General features: G+C 42.4%; 1 protein-coding gene across 1 annotated transcript in view; it reads left to right on the top strand.

The window, feature by feature from the left end:
• The window catches only part of PLXNA2 (plexin A2), a 408,755-nt gene that overhangs the window by 317,585 nt on the left and 65,450 nt on the right, over nt 1-25,720 (top strand). The window contains exons 13-15 of the mRNA XM_075335732.1: nt 2,050-2,201; nt 10,538-10,655; nt 14,619-14,755. Of these exons, the coding sequence (XP_075191847.1) occupies nt 2,050-2,201; nt 10,538-10,655; nt 14,619-14,755 (407 nt within the window). The remainder of the gene's footprint in view (nt 1-2,049; nt 2,202-10,537; nt 10,656-14,618; nt 14,756-25,720) is intronic.

Raw genomic sequence — 25,720 nt, 5'->3', positions numbered from 1 at the left:
ATAGGATGGAGGTCGGTTGTAGAGGCTGCTCTGCTGTGGCTTTTGTGTGGATGGTTTCTCTGTAGATTTTATGTACAGGAGAAGTTGGCTGTGGTCTGACAGGTGCGTTTGTGGGGTGACTATGAAGGCGCTAATATTTGCCGGGTCCATATCTGTAATGGCGTAGTCTACTACACTCCTTCCTACATGGGAGTTTAGTGTATATCTTCCCAGTGAGTCTCCCTTTGTACGTCCATTAAGAATATGAAGACCTAAACTTTTACATAAGTTCAGGAGCTTTTTGCCACTTTTGTTGACTGTACTGTCATAGCTGTTTCTCTCTGAGTGTTCTGAGTCGTGACTGTCGTTCTCTGCCCCAAATATGTAGATGTTTCCATCTGTGGTCAGAAAGTCTTTTTCTCTCCCTGTTCTTGCATTGAGGTCTCCAAAGATGAGAACTTTGCCCAGGACCTGATAATGGGTGGCTTCTTCTTGTAAGATCTCAAAGCTGTCTGGATTGAAGTAGGGGGACTCTGGCGGTGGTATATAGGTGGTGCAGAGGTAGACATCGGACTGAGTGGTGAGGATGGAGCTGCTGATTCTGATCCATATGTGGCTGCCTCCTCTCTTCACTGGTGTGGTGGTGTGCTACTCTGTAGGTGAGCCTGAAATGATAGTGACCTCTTCAGAGCTGCTAGGTGTAGAGGGAATCTGCCCAGCTCAGCTGGACAGGCACTTATCTATCTATCTATCTTATCTATCTATCGTATCTATCTATCATATCTATTTATCATATCTATCTATCTTTCTTATCTATCTATCTATCGTATCTATCTATCGTATCTATCTATCATTATGTATCTATCTTTCTATCTGTCATTATGTATCCATCCATCCATCCATCCCTAGCTATCTCACATCTATGTATGTATCATCTATATATCTTGCTGCCTGTCTTTCCTCCATCACGGCTGCCTTCACATATGGTGTATGGATTTGTGTGGGTTTATTTTAGTAAACAGGCATGAGTTTCTCCCGGTTGCGGGGCGTGTGGCGGTGTGTATACATCGGTGGTGTATGTTGTTTTTATCGTGCATTTCTCCAGCTGTAATTAATAAAACTCATTCTGTCCCAGCCGGGGGGCTGAGCTGTGACACAGTTACTTCCAAACTGCTCAATTAGCGTCCAAAGGAATGTAGGTCACAGAGAAACCCTGGTCTGTGCTGCTCCTACAAAATCAGCCACTTCAGTGCCTGGAGCTTTATGCATTATATATATGTGAGAGTGGACTCTATTACGGCTGCCATGCTTTACATACAGGGCACCCTAGGCTGCCTATAGCTTGGATGGTATGTGTGTGCATAAGTTGCATTTACGCATTGTACGTATCTGTTGCTACATATGGGGTATTTTAATGTTAATATGCTATTGTTCTGATGTTTTTTGTTAGAGTTTGTTCTGAAACTTATTTATTATGCTAACTTATATGGCACCATCATATTCTGCAGTGCTGTACAGAAATAAACATTTCTGTCCCCATTGAGGTTCACAGTGTAAATTTCTTATCAGTATGTCTTTGGCGTGAGGGATGAAACCAGATGAAATCCACTCAAACATTGTCATTTTTGGGATTTGAACCCAAGACCCCAGCGTTGCAAAGTAATAGTGCAACCACTGAGCCACCATATTGCCCTAGCTGCTTCAGATACCCTTTCATGAGCCACATATACAGATCATGTTCTCAGAATGTCAGCTAATTGATGACACACACAAATGGTTTTCAAGACCTTTCATTGTGAAATTGATCCTTATTTGACCCTCTGCCTCTAAAATGTTCTGCCAAATCCTTTTTTGAAAGAGTTCAGACAACCGACAACCGACATCCTATATTCCACTCAGTCTTCAGTCCAATGAAGGTCAATGTTTTCTAAGAAATAAACCTTGTTGTATGGAATTATCCATAATGAGTACAGTCAGACACAAATCATTTATTTACTCTTTACTTATACATTAAATATATCTGGTAGTAGTTAGGTAGTCTAATATGTATTCTTCTTGCTGATCTTCTAGATTCTCACTGTGTCTGGACCCCCAGAAGGAGGCACCCGCGTCACTATTCGGGGAGTGAACCTTGGCCTAGACTTCTCTGAGATTGCCAACAATGTACTGGTGGCGGGAGTACAATGCACTCCTGTGGAGGAGAAGTACATCATTGCTGAACAGTAAGACTACCTTTTGACTGCTTTATATAACATATAACCTTGCTGCAGCAAGAAAAGCCAGGGTTCTGAGCTTGGACTTTGCATAAAATAAGTCTTCCGAACTGTTTTAGACATACTAAGTGAGCATGACCCCCTGTACACGACTGGTCAGTCTTCCTTGCAGTGAACATTACAAAGAATAAAGGGAACCTGGCACATTGTGCACGTTATCTGAAGCATAATATATAGAAGTAGAAGCTGAGCAAAATATATAGATTGGTTGAAAAAAAAATAGTATAAGGCTATGTGCGCACGTTGCGTACAAGCCCTGCAGAAATTTCTGCAGCGATCTGAAGAGCACATGTGCGCTTTAGATCGCTGCAGAAATGTCCGTAGTGAGCGCCGATTCCATGCGCTCTGCCTGCAGCTCCTGCCATAGACAGAGCAGGAGCTGCTGGCAAAGCGCAGGAAAGAAGTGACATGTCACTTCTTTTTGCGCAGCGCTTCGGCAGTAGCCGAAGCGCTGCGCTCTTAGACGCCACGTGCGCACGGCCCCTGCACAATCTCCATAGACTGTGCAGGGGCCGCAGGACGCATGCAGTTACGCTGCGCTACAAAGCGCAGCGTAACTGCATGTTTTTACGCAACGTGCGCACATAGCCTAACTTGTATTTTATGCATTGAAATCCCTGGTGTTTTTTGTACATGAGTCAAGTGGGCAGTCCTATTAGTGACTCTCTACAGCTCTGCATGGACAGTCATACAAGGAAGACTGACAATCACTAAACTGGACCGCCCACCGGACTCATGCAATTTCTGAATAGGACCGCCCACTGGACACCTATACATACAAACAAGAGGGATTTCAATGAATAAAGTAAAAGGTTTATAGAAACTTTTCCTGCAAAAAATCTCAATCAATTTGATCAGCTCCTCCTGCTCTATAATATTCTGCCTGCAGTTCAGATACCATGATCAACATGACAGGTTCCCTTTAACCTCTTCACAGCATATGACTTACAGTTACGTCATGTCGTGTCTCTGCCTTTGATACATGTCGAGCCCACATCTTTCCTGGCAGATGATGGCTGAATTTATTTAGCCATCATCTGCCTCTAACAGCCATGGGTATAATGTCCAGGGCACCGATGGTTTACCATGACAGCTGGGGGTCTGCTGAAAAGCATCTTGTCTCCTGTTGTCTGGCATTCATAGGAGATCATGATTTTCACTGTTTGTAGAACTACTGTATACAGCACAAGCGATCAGATGATCACAGGATCAATTCAACTAAAGGGACTAACAAGTACAGTAAAAAGTGGAAAAAAAATGTTTAAAATAAATATAAACTTTAAAATCACTCTCCTTTTTCCCAATTTAAACTAAATCAATTGGAAAAAAACACCCAAAACACATATTTGGTCTTGCTGCATTCGTAAAAGTCTAATTTAGCAAAATATAACATAACTGAATTTGATCTGTAAACGGCGTAACAGAAAAAAAAGCATAATGCCAGAATCACAGTTTTTGACCACAGCAAAAAGAGAGGATCAAAACATTGTATCTACGCAACAATGGTATCGGTAAAAAATGTCAGCTCCGGGTACCAAAAACAACTCTCCACAGCCCTATATCTTACATAGTTACATAGGTTGAAAAAAGACCTAGGTCCATCTAGTTCAACCTTCCTCCACCAATTATACATCTTGAAAATTGAAAACGTTACAACTCTTGGAAAATGAAGACGCAAGCCACATTTTTACAAATTTAAAAAAAAAATTTTTTACCACTGAACATGAATGTGCTATACATGCTTGGGAACTGCGTAATGTTACTGACCTGGGGAACCATGCCACATCAGTTGTATTGTATAGTGAACATGGTAAATAAAAAACAAAATACAATTGTGGAATTGCACTTTTTTTTGCAATTTCAACGCACTTGCAATTTATTTATTGCTTTTCAGTGCATCATGTGATAAAATGAATGGTGTCTTCCAAAAGTAAAACTTGTCCTGCAAAAAACAAGCCCTCACACAGTTATGTGGACAGAAAAATAAAAAAAGTTATGGCTCTTGGAATAAGGAGAGGAAAAACGGAAAATAGCTCGGTCGTGGAAGGGTTAAGGGCCCTGTGGGTTCCTTCTGCCCCCTTAATACTGCTGTAATGGAAAAATTAAAACAGTAATTACTTAAAAATCCACTATTTAATGCTAGGTCCCAATCACCATGCTCCGTTCTCTAACAACCAGCCCTTCTAGTGAATGGGAATTAGGCTATGTGCGCGCACAGCGTTTTTTTGACGCAAAGAAACGCACCTGCAGCAAAAATACACCGGTAAAAACGCATGCGTTTTTACCGCGCTTCGGTGCATTTTTGGCTGCGTTTTTGATCAGTACGTTTTGCTGCGTTTTTACAATGCATTGCATGGGTGAAAAACGCAGTAAAACGCAGGAAAGAATTGACATGTCCATTTATTTTTTAGCTCAAAGACACAGCTAAAAAAATAAGTTTTGTGTGCGAACAGCAAAAATGAAAAGTCATAGATTTTGCTGGGGAAGCAAAGTCATGCAGTTTTGAGCCCAAAAACGCACCCGAAAAACGCTCAGTGCGCATATAGCCTTAAATGGCTGGATCTTTATGACGGGTAGTTCATCATGTTTTCATGTACATGCTAAATGTGTCCATATGGCCGTCTTATCTGAAAAACCACGGTACATTTTGCCTTTGCCTGGTCAGCATATGCCAGTATACACCTCTCCAAAAAAATATAACAATTTTCAAGAATTTTTTTTTTTTTTTAATTGTTTACTTTTCTCAATATAGCAGCTTATGCGTGATGGATGCTATTGTATGGCATCTGTCATAGGCATCCACTAATGAATATGTCATCAGTTCATCAATAGCTTTTCATTATTTACTGCTTAAATAAAGGGATAGGATAAAGGGATGCCTACCATTGGCATCTGTCAGGCATAGCCTATAGTGTCATCTGTTTAAGCATATATTCTGAACCCCTATTGAAATAACTCTGTTAAAGCAGTTGTCTTAGCTTGTTTTTTGGAGCGCACCGCTCTCCTGCCTCCCAGATTCCTGTTTGCTGGGAAACTCGGACCAGCGGCATCGCTGCTCTACTTGCTGAAATGTGCACCCTCCGTTGATGCTAGCAGGTTGCCTCTGTAATGTTGGAGGAACGAAGTTGCACTGACACTGCACGAATCAGGAACTAAAGGCCCTGTTACACGCAACGACATTGCTAACGAGATGTCGTTGGGGGTCACGGAATTCGTGACGCACATCCGGCCTCGTTAGCGACGTTGTTGCGTGTGAAACGTACGAACGACCGCTAACGATCACAAATACTCACCTAATCGTTGATCGTTGACACGTCGTTCAACTCCTAAATATCATTGATGGTGCTGGACGCAGGTTGTTCGTCGTTCCTGAGGCAGCAACACATCGCTACGTGTGACACCGCAGGAACGAGGAACAACATCGTATCTGCGTCCTCCAGCAACGAGGTGGGCATGACTTTCCTTCGGCTGCTCTCCGCCCCTCCGCTTCTATTGGATGCCTGCCGTGTGACGTAGCTGTGACGCCGTATGAACCGCCCCCTTGGAAAGAAGGCTGTCCGCCGGCCACAGCGACGTCGCTAGGCAGGTAAGTATGTGTGCATTCAATGGGTGAAAAACGCAGTGAAAAACACAAAAAGAATTGACATGCTGCATCATTGTGGTCACCACAAAGACGCAGCAAAAAAAACACTGCAATGTGCGGACAGCCAAAATAAAATCTTATAGACTTTGCTGGGGTAGGAACAAATTCATGCAGTTTTGAGACCAAAAAACATGCAAAAACGCAGCGTGCGCACATGGCCTAACAGTGCGATGTATGAAAGCTTGTAACCACTGCGTATATATGACCACTGCTGCTAGGCTTCAGCTGTGGCCAGTAACATAGGCAACAATCAGTTAACAGTAGAATAAAAAAACCTCCCTCCAGTCTTGAAAAAAAAGAGTGGATTTTTAATTCCAAGTACATTTTAAGTAGATGAATAGATCAGTATAGTCTACATTTGACGGATGCTTCAGTTAGCCACCCATCACAATCTCTGTGTAGCATGCACTATGTGAATGACCTGCTTATACAGCAGGACAGGTTACAGCCTTATTCAGACTTCTGTTAAGCTGCTGCATTGTTGCATCTTTATTATGGTTTCAAGTCCAGACTTGATTTCAAGTCTACTGACGCAAACTACCATTATTATAGAACGCTGCAATACCAATAGTGCTGTAACTTGAGTATGACGGGCCCCGGTGTGAACTTTGGACCTGGACCTCCTACCGCATGTTAGAAGTATGGGTCCTTGTAACAATTAAAATCCTATAAGGACATATGAATTGCCCCTCCCCCATTATGTAGTAATGTCCCCATCCTGTACTAATGTTGCCCAATGTTGGTATATATGTCTCCTATCCTGGAGTATATGTTCTCCATCCTGGGCCCATCCTGATAAATATGTTCCACATCCTGGTAAAAGTGTCACCCATCCTGATATATATGTTACTCATCATGGTCCCATCTTGGTATATAAGTCCCTCATCCTGGGCCCCTCCTGGTATATATGTCCTTTATCCTAGTATATTTGTTCTCCATCCTAATACCATCCTGGTATATATGTCCCCAATCCTGGTATATATGTGCCATCATCCTGGGCCCCTTCCTGGTATATAAGTTCCCCATTCTAGTATACTGTATATGTGGTCCATCCTGGAATATATGTCCTCCATCCTGGGCCCATCCTGGCATATTTGTTCCCTAACATGGTATATATGCCCCTCATTCTGTTATATATGTCCCCCTTACTGGGCTCCTTCCTGGAATATATGTTCCCCATCCTGGTGTATATGTCTTCCGTTCTGTCACTGTTTTTTAATGTATTAAAACCCCCCCAAACAATTCTATTCACTTTTCCTCTGCTCCCCCAGCCCCCAGCAGCCTCTTCTTAAGTTGGTAACTGACTTTGGCATGTAAGCGACTGGCAGTGCATGATTTCACTGTCATGTGGCCCCAGTCACGGGCACACTGACATCAGCTGCCAGTCTTTGTTTGGATGGCAGATTATATTGCAATGCAGGAACCCGATGGGTCTCTGCACAACAATACACTTAAGCTTAATGTGCATCCGAGGATACACATCCAGCTGCAACATGTGCGGGAACCGGCGGGCCCCCTGCCCCCTCATGCCCAGTTGTTACCTCTGTGACTGTGGTCATTATGCCTCTGCCAATAGTTCTGGTTCAGTTTAACGCATGGTTGGGATGGGATTTTCATAACATTATTAAAATGTGTCAGATTATGGCCATCTGAATAAGGCCTAATACTGAGTCACAAGGGAGTGTAAGCACTCCTAAATGAATAATGAGAATGCAAATAGTCATGAAACTGAGAGGATAGCACTTATATGTCACCTCTCACCAGTTTTAGCATGTTAAACTGTCCACATTGTGGAAAAGTGGCTGCAGGGCTGAATAAAACATAGGGTTTATTTTATTTCAATTCCTTATTTTCTTTGTAGAATTATTGGCTATTAAATTTCATTTTCTAATTATCGCTAAAACCTAATGGGCATTAACATAAATTTGTCTCCGGAACTGTTTACTTATCCCCTTCATGACACTGACCAATCAAATGCAGGAGGCATCATGACAGGGTTGAAAAAGAACCCCACCCCCCAGAGAATGTCAGAACAGAGTTTCTCTGTGTAAGACAATATAATGAAATATAGCTCTGCTCTCCTCCCTGATATCACTGCTGGCGTCTACTGTTATTGCTAGTGGGGGATGGTAGTAGAACAGAGCTGTGTGTTATTACAGCTCTCATTCGATGTTTGTGTTAGCTCCACCTACTCTGACAGTGCCTTGAGATGAACACTGCAGATGTTGAGTTGCTTGAACACAGCTCTGCTCTCTTCACTGATCTCATTGGCAGTATCTACTGTGATTACAACAAGCTGGGGATGGTAGTAGAGCAGAGCTGTGTATCACTACAGCTATCAGATGACGCCACTATCAGCTCTACCCTACGCCTCCTCCACCTACTCTGACAGTGCCGTGAGATGAACACTGCAGATGTTGAGTTGCTTGAACACAGCTCTGCTCTCTTCACTGATCTCACTGGCAGTATCTACTGTGATTACAGCAAGATGGGGATGGTAGTAGAGCAGAGCTGTGTGTCATTACAGCTATCAGATGACGCCACTATCAGCTCTACTCTACGCCCCCTCCACCTACTCTGACAGTGCCGTGAGATAAAAACTGCAGATATAGAGTTGCTTGCACACAGCTCTGCTCTCTTCACTGATCTCACTGGCAGTATCTACTGTTATTACAACAAGATGGAGATGGTAGTAGAACAGAGCTGTGTGTCATTTGATTTCTCTGTTATCTCTGCCATACTGCCCCTCCACCTACTCTGACAGTGCCGTGAGATGAACACTGCAGATGTAGAGTTGCTTGCTCACAGCTCGCTCTACTCTAGTCCCTTATCCTGTCTGACCTTCCAAAATTTCTGCTAACGACCCCTTGGTCTTAGCGTAAATTAGAATCTTAACTTTGCAAGCTAAAAAATAATAATAAAAAATAGTTTTTATTCAGCTCTGCATCCAATATTCCATATTGTGACTGGTTTAACTCATAAAAGCTCCTCTTAGGGAAAATTAGCATCTATACTTTACTAGCTAATATGTCTGCAACAGTGATGAGTAATTAAAAAACGAAACTCATCTTTTATTCAGCTCTGCAGTCACTATTCTGACCAATCTACGGTAATCTACTGAATGTGGTGCAAGGTCTGCTATATGTTAACCCTTGCCAATGCAGAAGTGAGTTTGTTTCCTTGTTTCGATACATGTAATTTATATAGTAAGAGGGAGCGCAGAGAATCTTTCCTAGGCGCTGGCAATCAGATAATGGCAGGTAAAGCCAAGACCAGCAGTAAGTCATTTCTTGCACAAAGAAAAATGTCAAAGAAAAATGGATAGAATGGTAGGCGGAAGAAAGAATGCCTCTGAGATGAGCATATGTGTGCCGTAATGGGCCTCCGATCTATTTATAGGCTGCGCGACGAAGTGTGCGATAGGAAAACATTTTCCAAAATGGGCTATGTTTAAATGAAAAAAATCAGCATCCACAATGTAGTTACGTGTCCTGCACAGACACAGATAACACCTTACAAACAAATGATGATAATAGCGTCATGGTTCATGGACAGATGTTGCAGCACAGCCATTGTCCTATACATACTGGCCCTTAATATATTTCTATAAGTATATCAGCTAGGACTACTGAAAACTTTTTATGGAAAAATCACCTTCCTTGGTGATAGATTCCCTTCCCTAATCCCACCTAATCCATATACGTGGACGGACAGGATTACTATACTGTAGATAGTGCCATATGCCTGGAGCAGAGGGGTAGAATACTAATGGCACAGAATGAATGTTCTGACTAGTAGACTGGATATTTAAATGCATCTCATTGATTCTGAGGAAATACACAATGACTTTGGGTTCTTATATACATTTCGGAAACATTAAAGCATTTCTTATTTGCACCTGTCTCTACAGTGTGAAAATTGTGCCTACCGCAGAGCTCTCAGACATAGAAAAGAACAGCCGGACTGGGGCTTACAAGTGCAGATGTCAGGATGATGGAGTGTTCCCCCTTTTGTGTTAGGACACAATTGGGGATCACACAGCACTTTTTCTCATCTGTCATGGCTGACAGAGCCTGACTCCATCCATCTGGGTTTCGAAGCACCTCTAAATCTACGCTTAGAGACTGTTTCCCGTAGAGACTTAAGCTCTTAGTCCGCAGCGCTTTCAGTTGGGGCTTTCCAGATGCACTGCAGTGTAAAATGACAGAAGGGTTAAGGTTTTGTGAGCTGCTGTTACTTTTATTGGTGTGAATCCAGGGGTGTCCATCTGGCAATCTGCGAGCTTAATGCAGATCTCTGGAGGGTTCTAATAGGAAAAAGAGACAGTCAGCTGGAGGGAAGCGGAGAAGGGTGATGGGGAACAGTGGGGGGCATGTTAGATGCTAGAATCGGGGAGATAGCGTAAACACGTTAGAGCCTGAAAGAAAGCTCATAAAAAACAAGAGTGGATGGCAAAGCCATGTGGGTGGAAAAGCACAAAGACAAGGCAGTAAAGAGTGAAGAGGATGAAATTAATGGTAGGCAAGCAGACTTGATTCTCAAGGGTGCGGGCAAGATGGAAGCTTTCAAAGTAAATGAACTAAATATGAAAAGCCTGCATGTCCTTGAATGTATTGAGGGTTCTGTTTTATTCTTTTTGCAGAATTGTATGTGAGATGGGCCCGGCGCCTGCTACATCCAGCTCTGGACCAGTGCTTCTGTGTATCGGGGAATGTAAACCAGAGTTCATGGCCCGATCTTTGCAGCAGTACAGCTTTGTGGTGAGTAGCAAACAGCATTCATAACATATCTATCTTTCTGTTCCGTGCCCTTATGAAATGGGTTCTCGTCAAACTGAGCAGACACTATCAGAAAGGAGTTTTACAAAGGTTGTGTTAGCTGTTCCAGACACACAACCAAGATGGATATATAAAGCTGTTAGCTGTTCCAGACACACAACCAAGATGGATCTATAAAGCTGACATGGTGGACTGGTCCTCTCCAGTCCATAATAATGGTCAGTTCTAAGCTGACAATGTTCTGCATTATTATAGGAGTAGTGAGGATGGGTGTAATTGAAGCAGATATGTCTGGGGACTTTTCTTCATATCATTAAAAGTATCTATAGTCCTTAAAAAAAGTTTTGAGTATTAATCATACTACAAAAGTCATAAAAGGGACCGCTCTGGCATTTTCACCGGGTTGGCCAATTTCTAAGCCCTTCTTCCAGTGGCCCATTTCTGTTGTGACTGTTTGCCTGTAATTTACTTTGTTAGTGCACAGCTAATAGAAACGATGGAAGCCGCAGCTCTCTTCTCCAATCCACCTAGTCCTCCCAAGCAGCAAATTATAGGTTTGCTCAAGCTCATGATAAAATGACACATTTTTTCTGAAAAATCAATGCTAAGCTTTCTGCAGCTCAACTGCACGCGGCTCCCCTTAATCATGTAACAAGCCATAACTGTCACTTTGTGCTTTATGATGTCATTTAACAAAAGTAGCCTGGAAAGTACAGATAGGCAGAATGAGGGCCCTAGGAGGAGTTAATCCTATTAATGGCGACATTTAAGGGAGCCACTTCATATAACAGACGTCATTCTTTTCTCTGCTAATTAATGACGTCCGTTCTTCCAAAAGGAAAATCCTCTCCTTCATGGTGACCTTAGCTTTGTTACTCTCTCTGTGTCTCAGGTGACTGCCCATGTCATATTCACACCCAAAAAATTTCCACAATTAAATGCCCTTTGTAATATTGCAGAACAGTTTGTGATTAATATGTCTTCCACTGACTGATGAGGATAGGGCCACATGCACACATACATGATGATATCGGTTGGCAAAATTACCGTAACTTCCGGTTTTCTACCAATTTTTCTTTTTTTTATCATTTTCATGATCAGTATGGCAGAACAAAGGATGCCTTGATTATTCATCACCTGATTTGGATGCTGACTCTTATCTATCTCTATGTCTATTTGCCACGTGTCCTGACAGTATGCCCAATATACCAACAATGTAATGATAGTAGTTCTGTACGTGCTGTGCTTTTGATATGCTGTAACCCTCTCATGTGCAGTTGATTGGTGGGGGTCTGAATCCTGAGACCCCCACCATTCAGTTTACTCAAACCAAGGGCCGGAATCGTTCAGGAAAAAACTGATAATCCAGTGATATGGAACCATCTCACAATGGAATAAACATCTTGATATTTATTTAATCTTGATAAAAGGTATGATTCACATTCAGACAAGGGTAAAAACATCTTAGTGAACAAGAAGATGAGACCAACGCGTTTCGGCTACACCTTAATCATGGTCCTGGATTGCCTGATTGTTAGTCATACTTTTTATCAAAATGAAATAAATGTGAAATTTTATCTAGAAATTGTTTCCATTGTGAAATGGTTCCACGTCTCAGGGTTTCTAGTTGTATCCTCTATTACCAAAGCCACGCCAAGGCTTCCTTCTGTGTTGATTTGTAGGATCAGGGGATTCATCTAGTGGACATGGTGAGCTGATATATCATGTTTCTTTTTGTCAAAATAAAAAGGTTGTGGTTCCTCCACTCACTGTAGGATAATGTAAGTGCCTCTGCACCTTGGTTTTGGCGAGGAGTGTACAAAATGGATCCACATATGGCCTGTGATACCTTCTGTTTGGCCACCAACCATCTGCATCTTGTCCGATGACAATTGTATTTGACTTCTCATGGGGAAGACCAATGGTGTGTAGCTCTTTGGGGATAGGTAATTATGACTGGTGTGCTGTGTGGACATTTGTCGGCCGGACTTATTATTCAAGAAGGGGTGAGTCCTGATCCTGTATCAGAAAAAGGAGTGGATGAGGCAAAGAAGTGGCCATGTATGAGTGCTCCTACGGTACGTTCAAAACACTCAACTGTTTCAGCATCTGGCATATGCTACAATAAAGAGAGTTAACCACTTATTCTCTTCCTTTCTGGGCTGAGAACCCATGAGAAGGGTATCTGTACCTTCCCGATAGGTGGGAGCTCTCTACACCTGTTACATTTATATGGCACATTCTTCAGAATGCAGTAAACATCTCAGAAGGAAATATTATGGTAATATTGCAGTCCCTGGGGTTGGTTCAATCTGACAATGTGGCGGACAAACCAAAAAGGTTGTGCACGCCTGGTTTTGGCAATCAGTGGTAGTATTGGGGCACTGACTCCTACCGATGAGCAGCACTTAATAATTCTAACAACATATCCAAAATTATTAAAAAGTTTGATTATGCTTTCACTCCCTCTTTTGTACAATGAAAAGTTATCAAAATCTCAGCTCAGCTGAGTGGCAACATTGTGATTATTGAATGATAATGATAAGGACTGTTTCAATTTGGCAAACAGTGGAAAATAAATAATGAAATAGAATTAAAAAAGCATAATAAAAGAATTATTTTACACATAAAAATGTCCCACATAATTTCAGAACCGATCTCAGCCTTGCACAAAATGATCCTGATTAGTTCTGTACCTTACGATCTACCTATTTCTCAGACCCACCGAGCGCTCTCTATAGCACTGTATGGAGAATCTGTCCTTGTCTCCCGCCTCCCAGTCCATCCCATAGGAAGCCAATAATTCACAATTACCTGACTCATACACTGTTTGTTTTCCTGAACATTTTCCAATAAAGTCCTCAGCTCTTTTCCTTAGATATGAGTGACCTTGACTCCTGCACTATTGGCTGGTCTCGCCTCCACAATAGGATGGTAACGTGATGTTATCAAATGTGGCCGCTGAAGAACAGGGAAGGTTTTATCTCACTAAATCAGATGGCGCACTGTATATTGCAAAATAACATCTGGATAAAGGTCACGCGGTCAAGGTCGGGCGGACGTGGGATTCAGGTTGCCCGGCTTCTGGCAGTAGCACTTAAATTGAGAATGCAGCATATCTGCAGCATCTAAGCTACATATTCAGACATCCCACTCTCCCAGGATCATGTGTAGCTGCCAACAATATAATGGATTCCGCCGCGGCGTACCTGGACCCACAAGACACAATCCCACTCATTATTTCTGATTTATGGGAACCTGAACCTGTAACAACCTTTCTGAGACCTCGGCGTCTTGCTCCATCTCTCTCCTCAGCAGCGAGCGACATGGCACATTCCAGAGGCAGTATCTCCACAGTGCCCCGAATATCCTCAGATTTTCCTATCTACTTTTATCATTATTGCTTTGCATGAGAGACATAATACCCCTTATTCCAGCCATTCTGTTGTCTGCTCACTGCAGGTTATTGCTGTGGGCTAGAAGAAGAGTCTGCAAATAGAATAATTGTAAATACTTGAAACAGGGCTGCCGTATATTTTTATCAGCCACTTATGAATCTGCCTATGCCCTTGGCTGTCATCTATTAAGTTGTCTGTTTATCTGGAACCCATTCTTTTATTTGGCTTATTTATTGGCTCCATTTTCTTACTCTGTTTGTTTCTGGCTTCAAGTCTACTATCAGAGATTTTTCTGCCAGGCTAGCAAACGGCATTAAAGCTTCTCCATATCATAAAAAGAATTGCTACCTTCGTATACTCTTGGCTCCTTTCCTTAGCACTTGGTGCAGAGAGCATAAAAGCCGGAAAGATACTTTGACCACTTTTAGAAGGCCACTTGACGGACTGAAGAGTAGCATTGTGTTACGAGTAGTAGATACATAAATGCTTATCGACACAATATAGAAGAATACCTAAAAATTGATTGCCTCCTTTGTTTCACTTCCAGAATCCAACAGTGTCTCACATTAGCCCATCTCGAGGTCCAGAGTCTGGGGGAACTATGATAACGATCACTGGTCACAACCTCGGAGCTGGAAGCACGGTGTCAATTCTTCTTGGAAACCAAACCTGTGAATTTTATGGGTGAGTGTTAACAAGTTGCCTGAAAGTCAAATTCACACATTCCATAGTGAAGTGACAGAGAGCTACAACAGTACCAGTGGACAGCATGTTTTTGATTTTCTTTTGTATTTCTACAAAATTGTGCCTTTCCGTGAACCACATATTAGTACCCTGAGCAAGCCATAAGGGAGCGTGACAGTCAAAAAGAGAAATAAAACGCAATACAAATGTTGCACAAATGCAGACATTCTACAGCATGACAATAAGAACACGCTGCTCATAATCATGGTAATCATTTCTATCACTACAATTGAAGTGAGGAAAAAGATAGCAAAATCTGAGTATATGTAGAGTATTTTTGAAACTCTTGCTGTATATATGGTCATGACAGAATAAATTAGTACCATTGAAATTGTTGAACAAAATTAAGTATTTCTCACAGAAACTTATTGAAATTACTCATGTTTATTTCCTTTGTGTGTATTGGAACAACATACAAAAAAAACAAAAACAGAAAAAAAGACAATTGGATATAATTCACACAGAACTCCAAAAATCAGCTGGACAAAATTGTCGGCACCCTCACCTTAATATTTAGTTGCACAGCCTTTAAAATAAGTAACTGAATTCAATCACTTGTTATATCCATCAACAAACTTCTTCCATCTCTCAACTGGAATTTTGGATCACTCTTCTTTGGCAAACTGCTCCAGGTCTTTCATATTTGAAGGGGGCCTTCTCCCAACAGTAATTTTAAGATCTCTCCACAGATGTTCAATGGGATTTAGATCCGGACTCATTGCTGCCACTTCAGAACTCTCCTGTGCTTTGTTTCCATCCATTTCTGGGGGCGTCTTGAAGTATATTTGGGGTTATTGTCCTGCTGGAAGACCCATGACCTAGGGTGCAAACCCAGCTTTTTGACACTGGACATTACATTGTGACCTAATATCCTTTGGTAATCTACAGATTTCATGAAGCCTTACACACACTGAAAGTACCCAATGCAATAGGCAGCAAAACAACCCCAAAATATCTTTGAACTTCCACCATATTTGAGTATAAGTATTGTGTTCTTTTCTTTGAAGGCCTCCTTCTGTTTTCGGTAAACAGTAGAATGATGTGCTTCACCCAAAAGCTCTATCATGGTCTCATATGTCCACCAGACGCTTTCTCCGAATAATTTTTGCTTACTCACGTACATTTGGTAAACTGCAGTCTAATTTTTTATGTCTTTGTGTTCAAATGCTGTTGGATAATTCACACTGACACTGATGCATCCTGAGCCTATAGGACAACTTGAATCTCTTTGGAACTTGATTGGGGCTGCTTATCCACAATCTGGACTATCCTGTGCAACCTTTCAGCAATTGTTCTCTTCTGTCCACATCCAGGGAAATTCGCTACAGTGAAAACTTCCTGATTATATTGCGGACCGTAGACAAAGAAACATCAAGATCTCTTGAGATGGGCTTGTAACCTTGAAATTGTTGATAGTTTTCAACAATTTTGGTTCTCAAGTCCTCACAGACTTCTCTTCTTTTTCTGTTCCCCATGCTTAGTGTGGCACACACTAATACATAATGCAAAGATTGAGTCAACTTCTCCCCTTTTAGTCGGTTTCAGGTGTGATTTTCATACTGCTCACACTTGATACTTGCCACAGGTGAGTTTCAACGAGCTTGAAAAAAAGTAGTTTACCCACAATTTTGGAAATGTACCAACATTTTTGGTATTTGTGTGCAATGATATTCAATTTACCTGTTTTTTTTTCTCATTTTTTTGTGTTTTTCCAGTACACACAAAGGAAATAAACATGTGTATGACAAACTATGTGTAATTGCAATAATATTCTGGAACAATTTCAAGGGTGCCAAGACTTTGGTAATGACTGTATATACAGTAAATTTACCTTCATGATTTTTTACAAACACCTGGTGACAGAGATACTTTAACATAGGATTTGCATAAAACTCTGTTGGGATCACGTATATGGCGTGGAATTGTTGTATACAATAGGGTGTACTGTATACATTAAATGGGTACCTTTTCAAGATGCTATACAGTGGTATCCGTTATAGGGTCCCATTGTAGGCAAACATTTTTGTCTTATTTACTGTGTATGCTTACACTAGATTCCAATGTATTGAGTAGTGAATTCTACTATGATATTCCACAAACTCTTTTGGCCTGTGTCTAGCTGATGTCTCCCTATGGACATAATTCTCTTTTCTGCTGGCATCTTTCCTGGCATACGCAGTAAATGAGATGTGAACACAGCCTTGCCCAGCACAGTACTCCGTGTAATACTACCGTACATCACAGATCTATTTGCACGTATGTTTGCTGTAGTTTGTAATATCACAAAATATTCATTTGATTTCTCTTTTCTTCGTTCACTTTGCCTTTTGTGAATTATTAAAAATCAAACAGTAACACATCTGTTTTGACAATATTATTTGCAACATTTTTTCCACACCTGCCTAAAATTTTTGCACAGTACTATATATACGGTATATACGACCTCCCCGGCATGAGATAATACACATGATGAGTTAATGTGGCCAGGAGGAAGTACTATCTGCCGTATCCTATTCCCTGGCCTGCCTACACGCTTTACATGCCTCTTACATATAGTAATTATACAGGGGATGCAACATGCCGGAAGAGAGCACAGAATAGCGCTGGGTACGTGTGGCCGTACATGCTGTGCTCACTCGCTCCCGTCTCCTATTTTGAGAACACTTACTCCAGTCAGTGTGTAGCTGGGGAGCCTGATTAGATGAAGCATTTTATAACGAGATTGGGGCTAATTACAGCTTCCCATTCTTCAGCCTGCACACCGAGTTGTGGGTAGATTCTGCTTGACGGCATAATAATAGCATGGGAAGCTAATTAACTGATCACAGGGAAGGGGCAAGATCCTGCCAGCTGTAATGTATCCTTCTGGATTGGGCTGACAGAATGGAGAGATGCCTGATGGACGGCCGTACTGTATATACTGTACACTGAGGGACGGGAGGCCTGTACTCTGCTCATATGTCCCACAGTGGGAGTCAGGGACCCGAAAAATACAAGCGGGGAATGATGGTTAATGTGGAGTTTATGCAGAAGTCATTTCTTTTACCACAATCATCTATAGTTTTGGACCTATCTTTTTATCTATCACTTACCTATCTTTTTTCTATTTATCTTTCTAATACTTGTTTGTATTTTTATCTATTATCTATCATCTTATCCTATCTACCTATGTATCTATCTATCTATTATCTATTGTCTATCCATCCATTTATCATTCCATCTATCTATTTTATATTCATCCATCATCTATCTATTTATTTATTATCATCCATCTATCATCTATCATCCATTCATCTTTCTATCCCTATATCATGTCTGTCTGTCTATCTCTATATCCTATCTATCTATCTATCTGTCCATCTATCTATCTATCTATCTATCTATCTGTCCATCTATCTATCTATCTATCTATCTATCTGTCCATCTATCTATCTATCTATCTATCTATCTATCTATCTGTCCATCTATCTATCTATCTATCTATCCCTCTATCTATCTATCCCTCTATCTATCCCTCTATCTATCTATCTGTCAATCTATCTATCTATCTATCTATCTATCTATCTATCTATCTATCTAGCTATCCATCTATCTATCCCTCTATCTATCCATCTATCTATCCTTCTATCTATCTATCCATCTATCTATCCATCTATCTATCTATTTATCTATCTATCTATCTATCTATCTATCTATCTATCTATCTATCCCTCTATCTATCTGTCTATCTGTCCATCCATCCATCCATCCATCCATCTATCTGGAGTTACACATTGTAAGATCCGTCTCTCGCTGCCTTGTGAGACGCCCCAAGCTGTCATTCTGATCTGATTTAGCAGATAATGTCTGCTCATTCCAATTACTTTTATTGTTTTATTTATGAATTTCTCTCTTAAGGTCTAGTGGCGTTGTTCACATGAAAGTCTCTTTACATGGATTGTGTGGGCGAAGTCAGTGAGCAGGAGCAGTCACAACACCAAGCAGTCTGTTGCATTAATTGCATTGTCATATAACATGGAGGTAGAAATATTAGTGTAGTGGTGGGGCTAATAAGGTCCATCACGGTGCACATGTATTCCAGGGTGACTGTCACTTATGTACTGCTTGTGTCTATTAGAAGAAATCTATATCTCTTTTTCGTGTATTAGAATGGTTAATACCTCCATGAAGGTTCATTATTTTCATGGTAACGCATATGCTGTCAGGGAGAAGTCATACCAATGTATTGGGATTGTTTGTGCTCTTCTCCCAAAAAAGCTCAGTGGTTAAGTGTTCTTTGTTGCTGATTTGTGGTCATTGTAGTGCAGCCTGATCATGCAGCATTTTAATGAGTCGCAGAATTTGTTTCTCAAGTTACTAATAATTTAAAGAAAACATCGGATTCAGTATGGAGAACAAATCTGCAGTCCGCAGAGATTCATACAGCGCCACGCTCCATGAGTGTTACACCATTACATACGTGTTATAGATGTGTCATTTACACAACTGCAAGTATTGTAAATTGTCCATTGATCCCCTGACTTTGTATCCCCACACATCCTGTAACACAATTTCTCAGATGAGAGAAGACTGCAGAAATATGGTTAACCCTTTCAAGGCTCTTTAGGGGCATATGGAGTCCACAGTAAGGGGAACCCCTCTATGAAGCCGAATGTAGAATGGGTAGCAAACTGATATCGGAGGCTTTGGTTGTCAAATCGAAAAGATAAAATTCATTACTACATTGGCCATTTGTAGAGGCAATAGTTTCCTACCAGAGATGCGATAAGCCAGGTCCTCTAAATAAACATATACAATGTTATAATGGAAAAAGAAGTCCATCATATAGGTTGTCAAAATGTAACTGACTTTTCAAGGAGAAATACTGTTGTGGGCCAATTTTGTATTCTTAAGGCCGCTTTACACGCAACAACGTATCTAACGATATGTCGTCGAGGTCACAGAATTCGTGACGAACATCCGGCATCGTTAGCGACGTCGTTGCGTGTGACACCTACGAACGACCGCTAACGATCACAAATATTCACCTAATCTTTAATTGTTGACACATCGTTCATTTTCAAAATATCGTTGCTCTTGCTGGACGCAGGTTGTTCGTCTTTCCTGAGGCAGCACACATCGCTACGTGTGACACCACAGGAACGACGACCAACAGCGTTCCTGCGTCCTCCGGCAACGCGGTGGGAGGGACATGAATGCGGCTGCTCTCTGCCCCTCCCCTTCTATTGGTGGCCCGCTGTGTGATGTCGCTGTGATGGCGCACGAACCTCCCCCTTAAAAAAGAGGTTGTTCACTGCCCACAGCAACGTCTCTAGAAAGGTAAGTACGTTTGACCCGTCCTAGTAATATTGTTCGCCACGGGCAGCGATTTGCCCGCGACGCCCAAACGACAGAGGCAGGTGCTTTCGCTAGCGACATCGCTAGCAATGTCGCTGTGTGTAAGGCCTGTGACACACATCCGTGACGCCGGCACGTGTTTGTCATTTTTTACACGTACCGGCGGCACGGAGACACGTTAACCAATGCTACCCTATTGTAGCAGGCACACACACGTAAAACCACACGGAACGTGTGTCCGTGTGCGTTTGTACGTGTGTGCGTTTTTCAAAGCGCTGACATGTCAGTGTTTTCTCCCGCAGCACGGGTGTCACACGGCCCACACCCGTACCACACGGGTGTAGTGTGGATGCAGTCCCGTGTGACACGCGCCGGCGAAAACACACGTGTCAGTGAAAAAAAAAAAAACATTAACTCACCTTCTCCTGCCCTCCTGTCTCTGCCGCTGCTGCCTCTTGCTGCCGACCGCCGCTCATTATTCTCATTGAATATTCACTTCACTGCCTGGCAGCAACAGCGGGGAGGCGGGAGGGCTGGAGACCGAGGATCAGCACCACGGACAGCATCGCGGACAGCAGGAAGGACCAGGTGAGTATGTTAATTACCGGTTCTACGTGTGCTATCGCGGATAGCACACGTAGAACACACATGTCCCGCATGTACCAGAGACACGTACTTACCTGCACGCAACACGCAGGGGAAATACGTGTCTCTCGGCACGTGCGTGATTTTCACGTGAATGTGGCAGAGGCCTAAAGCAGCCTTTAGTAGTTTTGCCCTTCATTAGAAACCTCAGCAGTTTCTCTTTGTGCCTTTCTGCTTTTTGTTTGGCTCCAGCTCCCCCTCTCCCTAATCCATGGATGGTTATAGGAAAAAAGTGTAATTTTATCTTTTATTGCAGACAGATTTGTAGACAGATTTGAGCAGTTTGTGAAAGGATACAAAAAGAAAATGATAAGTAGGGAAAGATGCATATTTCTCCAATAAGATTTATCACGGGGAGTTTCCTATCTCCACTTCTAATGTTCTTTTATTAAAAAATTGAAAAGTGTAATTACTATATTAGCTATCCATACACATTAAAGTCAGCAGAACCTGGTAAGGCTAGACATCCATCTTATGTGTATGAGGATAGAAGGTTTGGGAATGTTAATATTTTCCTTTTGTTCTGATGAGAGATGACACCACAATAGGTGTCTGGCAGCAGCTTACTCCTCTCTCCCCATTTAGAGCCCAGATCATCAAAGTGACGTAAACCACTTTGACAAGTTGCTAAACTTTATTACTTTTGGTGTGCGCACACCAGTGCAACCAGCTCCACGAAAATGGACGGGGCATGGTGGCACCTCATCATGTTACGCAATTTTAATGACGTATGCCAGAGATGTTACTCCAATATGTGATTGCAGTAGCATTTCTGAGAAGATGCACCAAGTTTATTGAATGGCATGTGCATCTCAATGAATTTTGGTGCTACACCAGCCTTAATGAATCGCCCCCCTTAGTGTGCATAAGTATGGGGTAGGAGGGATAGCTGCCGACTGGGTTGACAGCTATCTAATGTGTATGGCTAACTCTAGGGTTATGGGATAACATACATTTATGTGATGTGTACACTTCTCTTGTCCTAGATTCTTGAATAGCTCATGTATTTAGCTGTATTAGGGCTTCAAAACCTTTTTTTATGAAAAACTTTACCAATTGTACAGGATTCTGTGAGTAATACAGCCATGTACAAGGAGCCTAATTGTGCATGATGACTCAGTGACAGGCCGTAGACACATTATGCCATTTCCTAACGTAGACTTTACGGGAGTATATAGAAAACATGCCAATCATATCATTTCTATGAAGATGGTTCACTAAACATTTATTTCAGAATTGGTAAAATATTTATGCACTGATAGGCCTTGTGCGCACTAGGCGTTTTTGCCGCGTTTTTAGCGGCGTTTTTTACCGCGTTTTTGTGCTGAAAACGCAGTGACATTGCTTCCCCAGCAATGTCAATGGGTTTTCAGAAGTGCTGTCCTCACACAGCGTTTTTTTTTAGCTGCGTTTTTGTGGTGACCACAAAAACGCAGCATGTCAATTATTTCTGCGTTTTCCACTGCGTTTTTCACTCATTGAATTCAATGAGATGTTAAAAACGCAATGAAAAACGCATATAGCCGCGTTTCTATGACTAAAAACGCAGCTATAAACGCAAGGGGTGGGCACTACAGTGACGTGTACAGGAAGAGGATTCCTTCTGTTGGTAAACACAGAAGCAGGAATCCTCCCGGTACCGTCACCGCTGCCTCCACCTCCCGTCCGGTGCCATGTCAGCTCCGTGCGGCGCCATGTACAGGCAGGAGGTGGAGGCAGCGGCGAAAAACAAAGTTAACAGTAGAAAAAAAAAAATGTCATATACTCACCTGTCTGCAGGGTCCCGGTGCCATGCCCGCTCCCATCTCCTCCCGGTCCCGCCGCTCTGGCGGTGTGCAGTCTCCCCAGGGCAGGACCTTGCTTGCAGGACCTGGCGGTGGATCACCTGATGCAGTCACCTGACGCATCAGCTGATCGCGGTGTCGCCGGCTTTTTCGCGCCCGGCCGGCTATCAGCTGATCCTGCCGTCAGGGGACTTCATCAGCTGATTACCGGCAGCTCCGGCAGCGATCGTATAGGATCAGACTCCTGTCCAATCGATCGCTCCAGGAGCTGCCGGTCATCAGCACAGCACATAAGTGAGTATTATTTTTTTTTGCACTGATGCATCAGCTGATTGTATAATCGGCTTTTATACAATCAGCTGATGTGTGATGTGATTCAGGCACTTGATCCTGACACATCATCTGATCGCTTTGCCTTCCAGCAAACCGATCAGATGATATTGGATCCTGATTGGACGGCGCGGGACCCTGACCCAGGATTACTGCGGAGGGGGGTTTATTTCAATAAAGATGGAGTCACTAATTGTGTTGTGTTTTATTTCTAATAAAAATATTTTTCTGTGTGTTGTGTTTTTTTTTTATCATTACTAGAAATTCATGGTGGCCATGTCTAATATTGGCGTGACACCATGAATTTCGGGCTTAGGGCTAGCTGATAATATACAGCTAGCCCTAACTCCATTATTACCTAGCTAGCCACCCGGCATCAGGGCAGCTAGAAGAGTTGGATACAGCGCCAGAAGATGGCGCTTCTATGAAAGCGCCATTTTCTGGGGTGGCTGCGGACTGCAATTCGCAGTGGGGGTGCCCAGAAAGCATGGGCACCCTGCACTGTGGATTCCAATCCCCAGCTGCCTAGTTGTACCCGGCTGGACTCAAAAATTAGGCGAAGCCCACGTAATTTTTTTTTTTAATTATTTCATGAAATAATTAAAAAAAAAAGGGCTTCTCTATATTTTTGGTTCCCAGCCGGGTACAAATAGGCAGCTGGGGGTTGGGGGCAGCCCGTACCTGCCTGCTGTACCCGGCTAGCATACAAAAATATGGCGAAGCCCACGTCATTTTTTTTTCTTTTTGGGCAAAAAACTGCATACAGTCCTGGATGGAGGATGCTGAGCCTTGTAGTTCTGCAGCTGCTGTCTGCTCTCCTGCATACACTAGTGAATGGAGGATGCTGAGACTTGTAGTTCTGCAGCTGCTGTCTGCTCTCCTGCATACACTAGTGAATGGAGGATGCTGAGACTTGTAGTTCTGCAGCTGCTGTCTGCTCTCCTGCATACACTAGTGAATGGAGGATGCTGAGACTTGTAGTTCTGCAGCTGCTGTCTGCTCTCCTGCATACACTAGTGAATGGAGGATGCTGAGACTTGTAGTTCTGCAGCTGCTGTCTGCTCTCCTGCATACACTAGTTCTGCAGCTGCTGTCTGCTCTCCTGCATACACTAGTGAATGGAGGATGCTGAGACTTGTAGTTCTGCAGCTGCTGTCTGCTCTCCTGCATACACTAGTTCTGCAGCTGTCTGCTCTCCTGCATACAATGAACATTTTGAAGAAGGAAATGACATCAGACCTTTTTTTTTTTTTTTTCATCAACAATCTTTAATGGCATTGTGCACTGATTAAAAACGCAGTGAGCAAAAACGCAGCAAAAAACGCACCAAATCGCGGCAAAAACGCATGCGTTTCTGCCGCGTTTTTTTAGCCGCGGGTGCGTTTTTTAGACAAAAACGCACATAAAAACGCAGCGTGAAAAAAACGCCTAGTGCGCACATACCCATAGAGGTCGAAGGACGTTGGGTAAGCTGCTAAAACTCATTAGATATTCTACAAAAGTTGTTTTTATGTTACATATCAAAAAGAGTTGTTTTAAAAAATACTTTTTGCAGGATATGTGACAATTCCAGACACGAGCAGAGGAAAGTGTAGCGGTAGACATTCTCCAGGAGCCTGCACGATATATAAAACACATAATTGTGATTCAGCCTCCCGCTCCTCTCTACCCTGTAACGCTTCTTTTATTGCTCGTTGAGCAGGTGCTCGGTTCTCACAATCTGTCGGAGTTCATTAATGCTGCCCCAACCACAGCGGCTGTAAGGTCACCCTCACATTCCTTTATCTTTTCTGTAAAATACCGCACTCTGTGCAAACGTGACACCCACAACAATGGTGGAGGGGAGCGGAGATTAAACAAAAGTGAGGAAGGGGAGGGGAAGTGTGCCTGGCACAATTAATATATTTAGGAGCCAAATGGAAGGTTTCTTCCCCTAAAATAGCATGCACAGCTATAATTTTGCCCTCATGTTGTTCCATAGCATTGCTTGTATTTTAATGAGTTCCTGCTATATTAAATAATAGGCCCTAAGATTTTTATATGTCGTGTTCTTATCTGCTGCTTGTTCCGGATCTCTCTAGTTTCCAAGCAAGAAAGCTGCAATGATCAGTTTCCTATTTTTTTTTCCGAGAGAGAAAAGGCCAATTTTCAACATATATATCCAAAATCCCCCCATTTACACATCTTTTATGTATACAAGACACATAGCTACTTGTGAATGGATGGTTCTTAAGGGTGCTTTACACGCTACGACCCGCTAGCGATCTCGTTAGCGATGTGACACGCCAGATCGCATCTGCAATCTGGCGTGCCACATCGCTAACGAGATTGCTAGCGATGTTGCAGCGTGTAAAGCACCCTTTAGGGTGCCAATGGTGGATGTTATATAACTGATTTTATTAGCCTGTTTAGACAGTCACTTCTGTGCTTGCAGAGTGGTTGTTAGGGCTCGGGCAGACAAATATATTTTAGGTCCAAGTGTTATCAGATAGCGCTGTCTGACCACTGTTATTCAGTGAGGCAGTGCACATGTCCAATTGGCCCAGGGATAAAAATCGTAGCATGCACAATTTGCCTCCATCCAACTCTATGGATCCTTGAAATAAATCAGACCACACTCGTATGTCATCCAAGTGCGCTCCCATTTTCATGGACTGATGCGATGGAGAAGATGGAGAAACTTTTTTTTTAATTCATCTCCACATCCAAGAAAAATGGATCCTACTCTGATCAAACGCTAATCAGAGTCTTATTAGCAGAATCAGACGTTTTTTCCCGGATGGAGAAAATATGGTCGCGTGCACCCATC

This window comes from Anomaloglossus baeobatrachus, chromosome 2, assembly GCF_048569485.1.
Source record: "Anomaloglossus baeobatrachus isolate aAnoBae1 chromosome 2, aAnoBae1.hap1, whole genome shotgun sequence".
Taxonomy (NCBI): Eukaryota; Metazoa; Chordata; class Amphibia; order Anura; family Aromobatidae; genus Anomaloglossus; species Anomaloglossus baeobatrachus.
The sequence above is the reverse complement of the archived record's forward strand: the minus strand, read 5'-3'. Positions and strand labels throughout refer to the sequence as shown.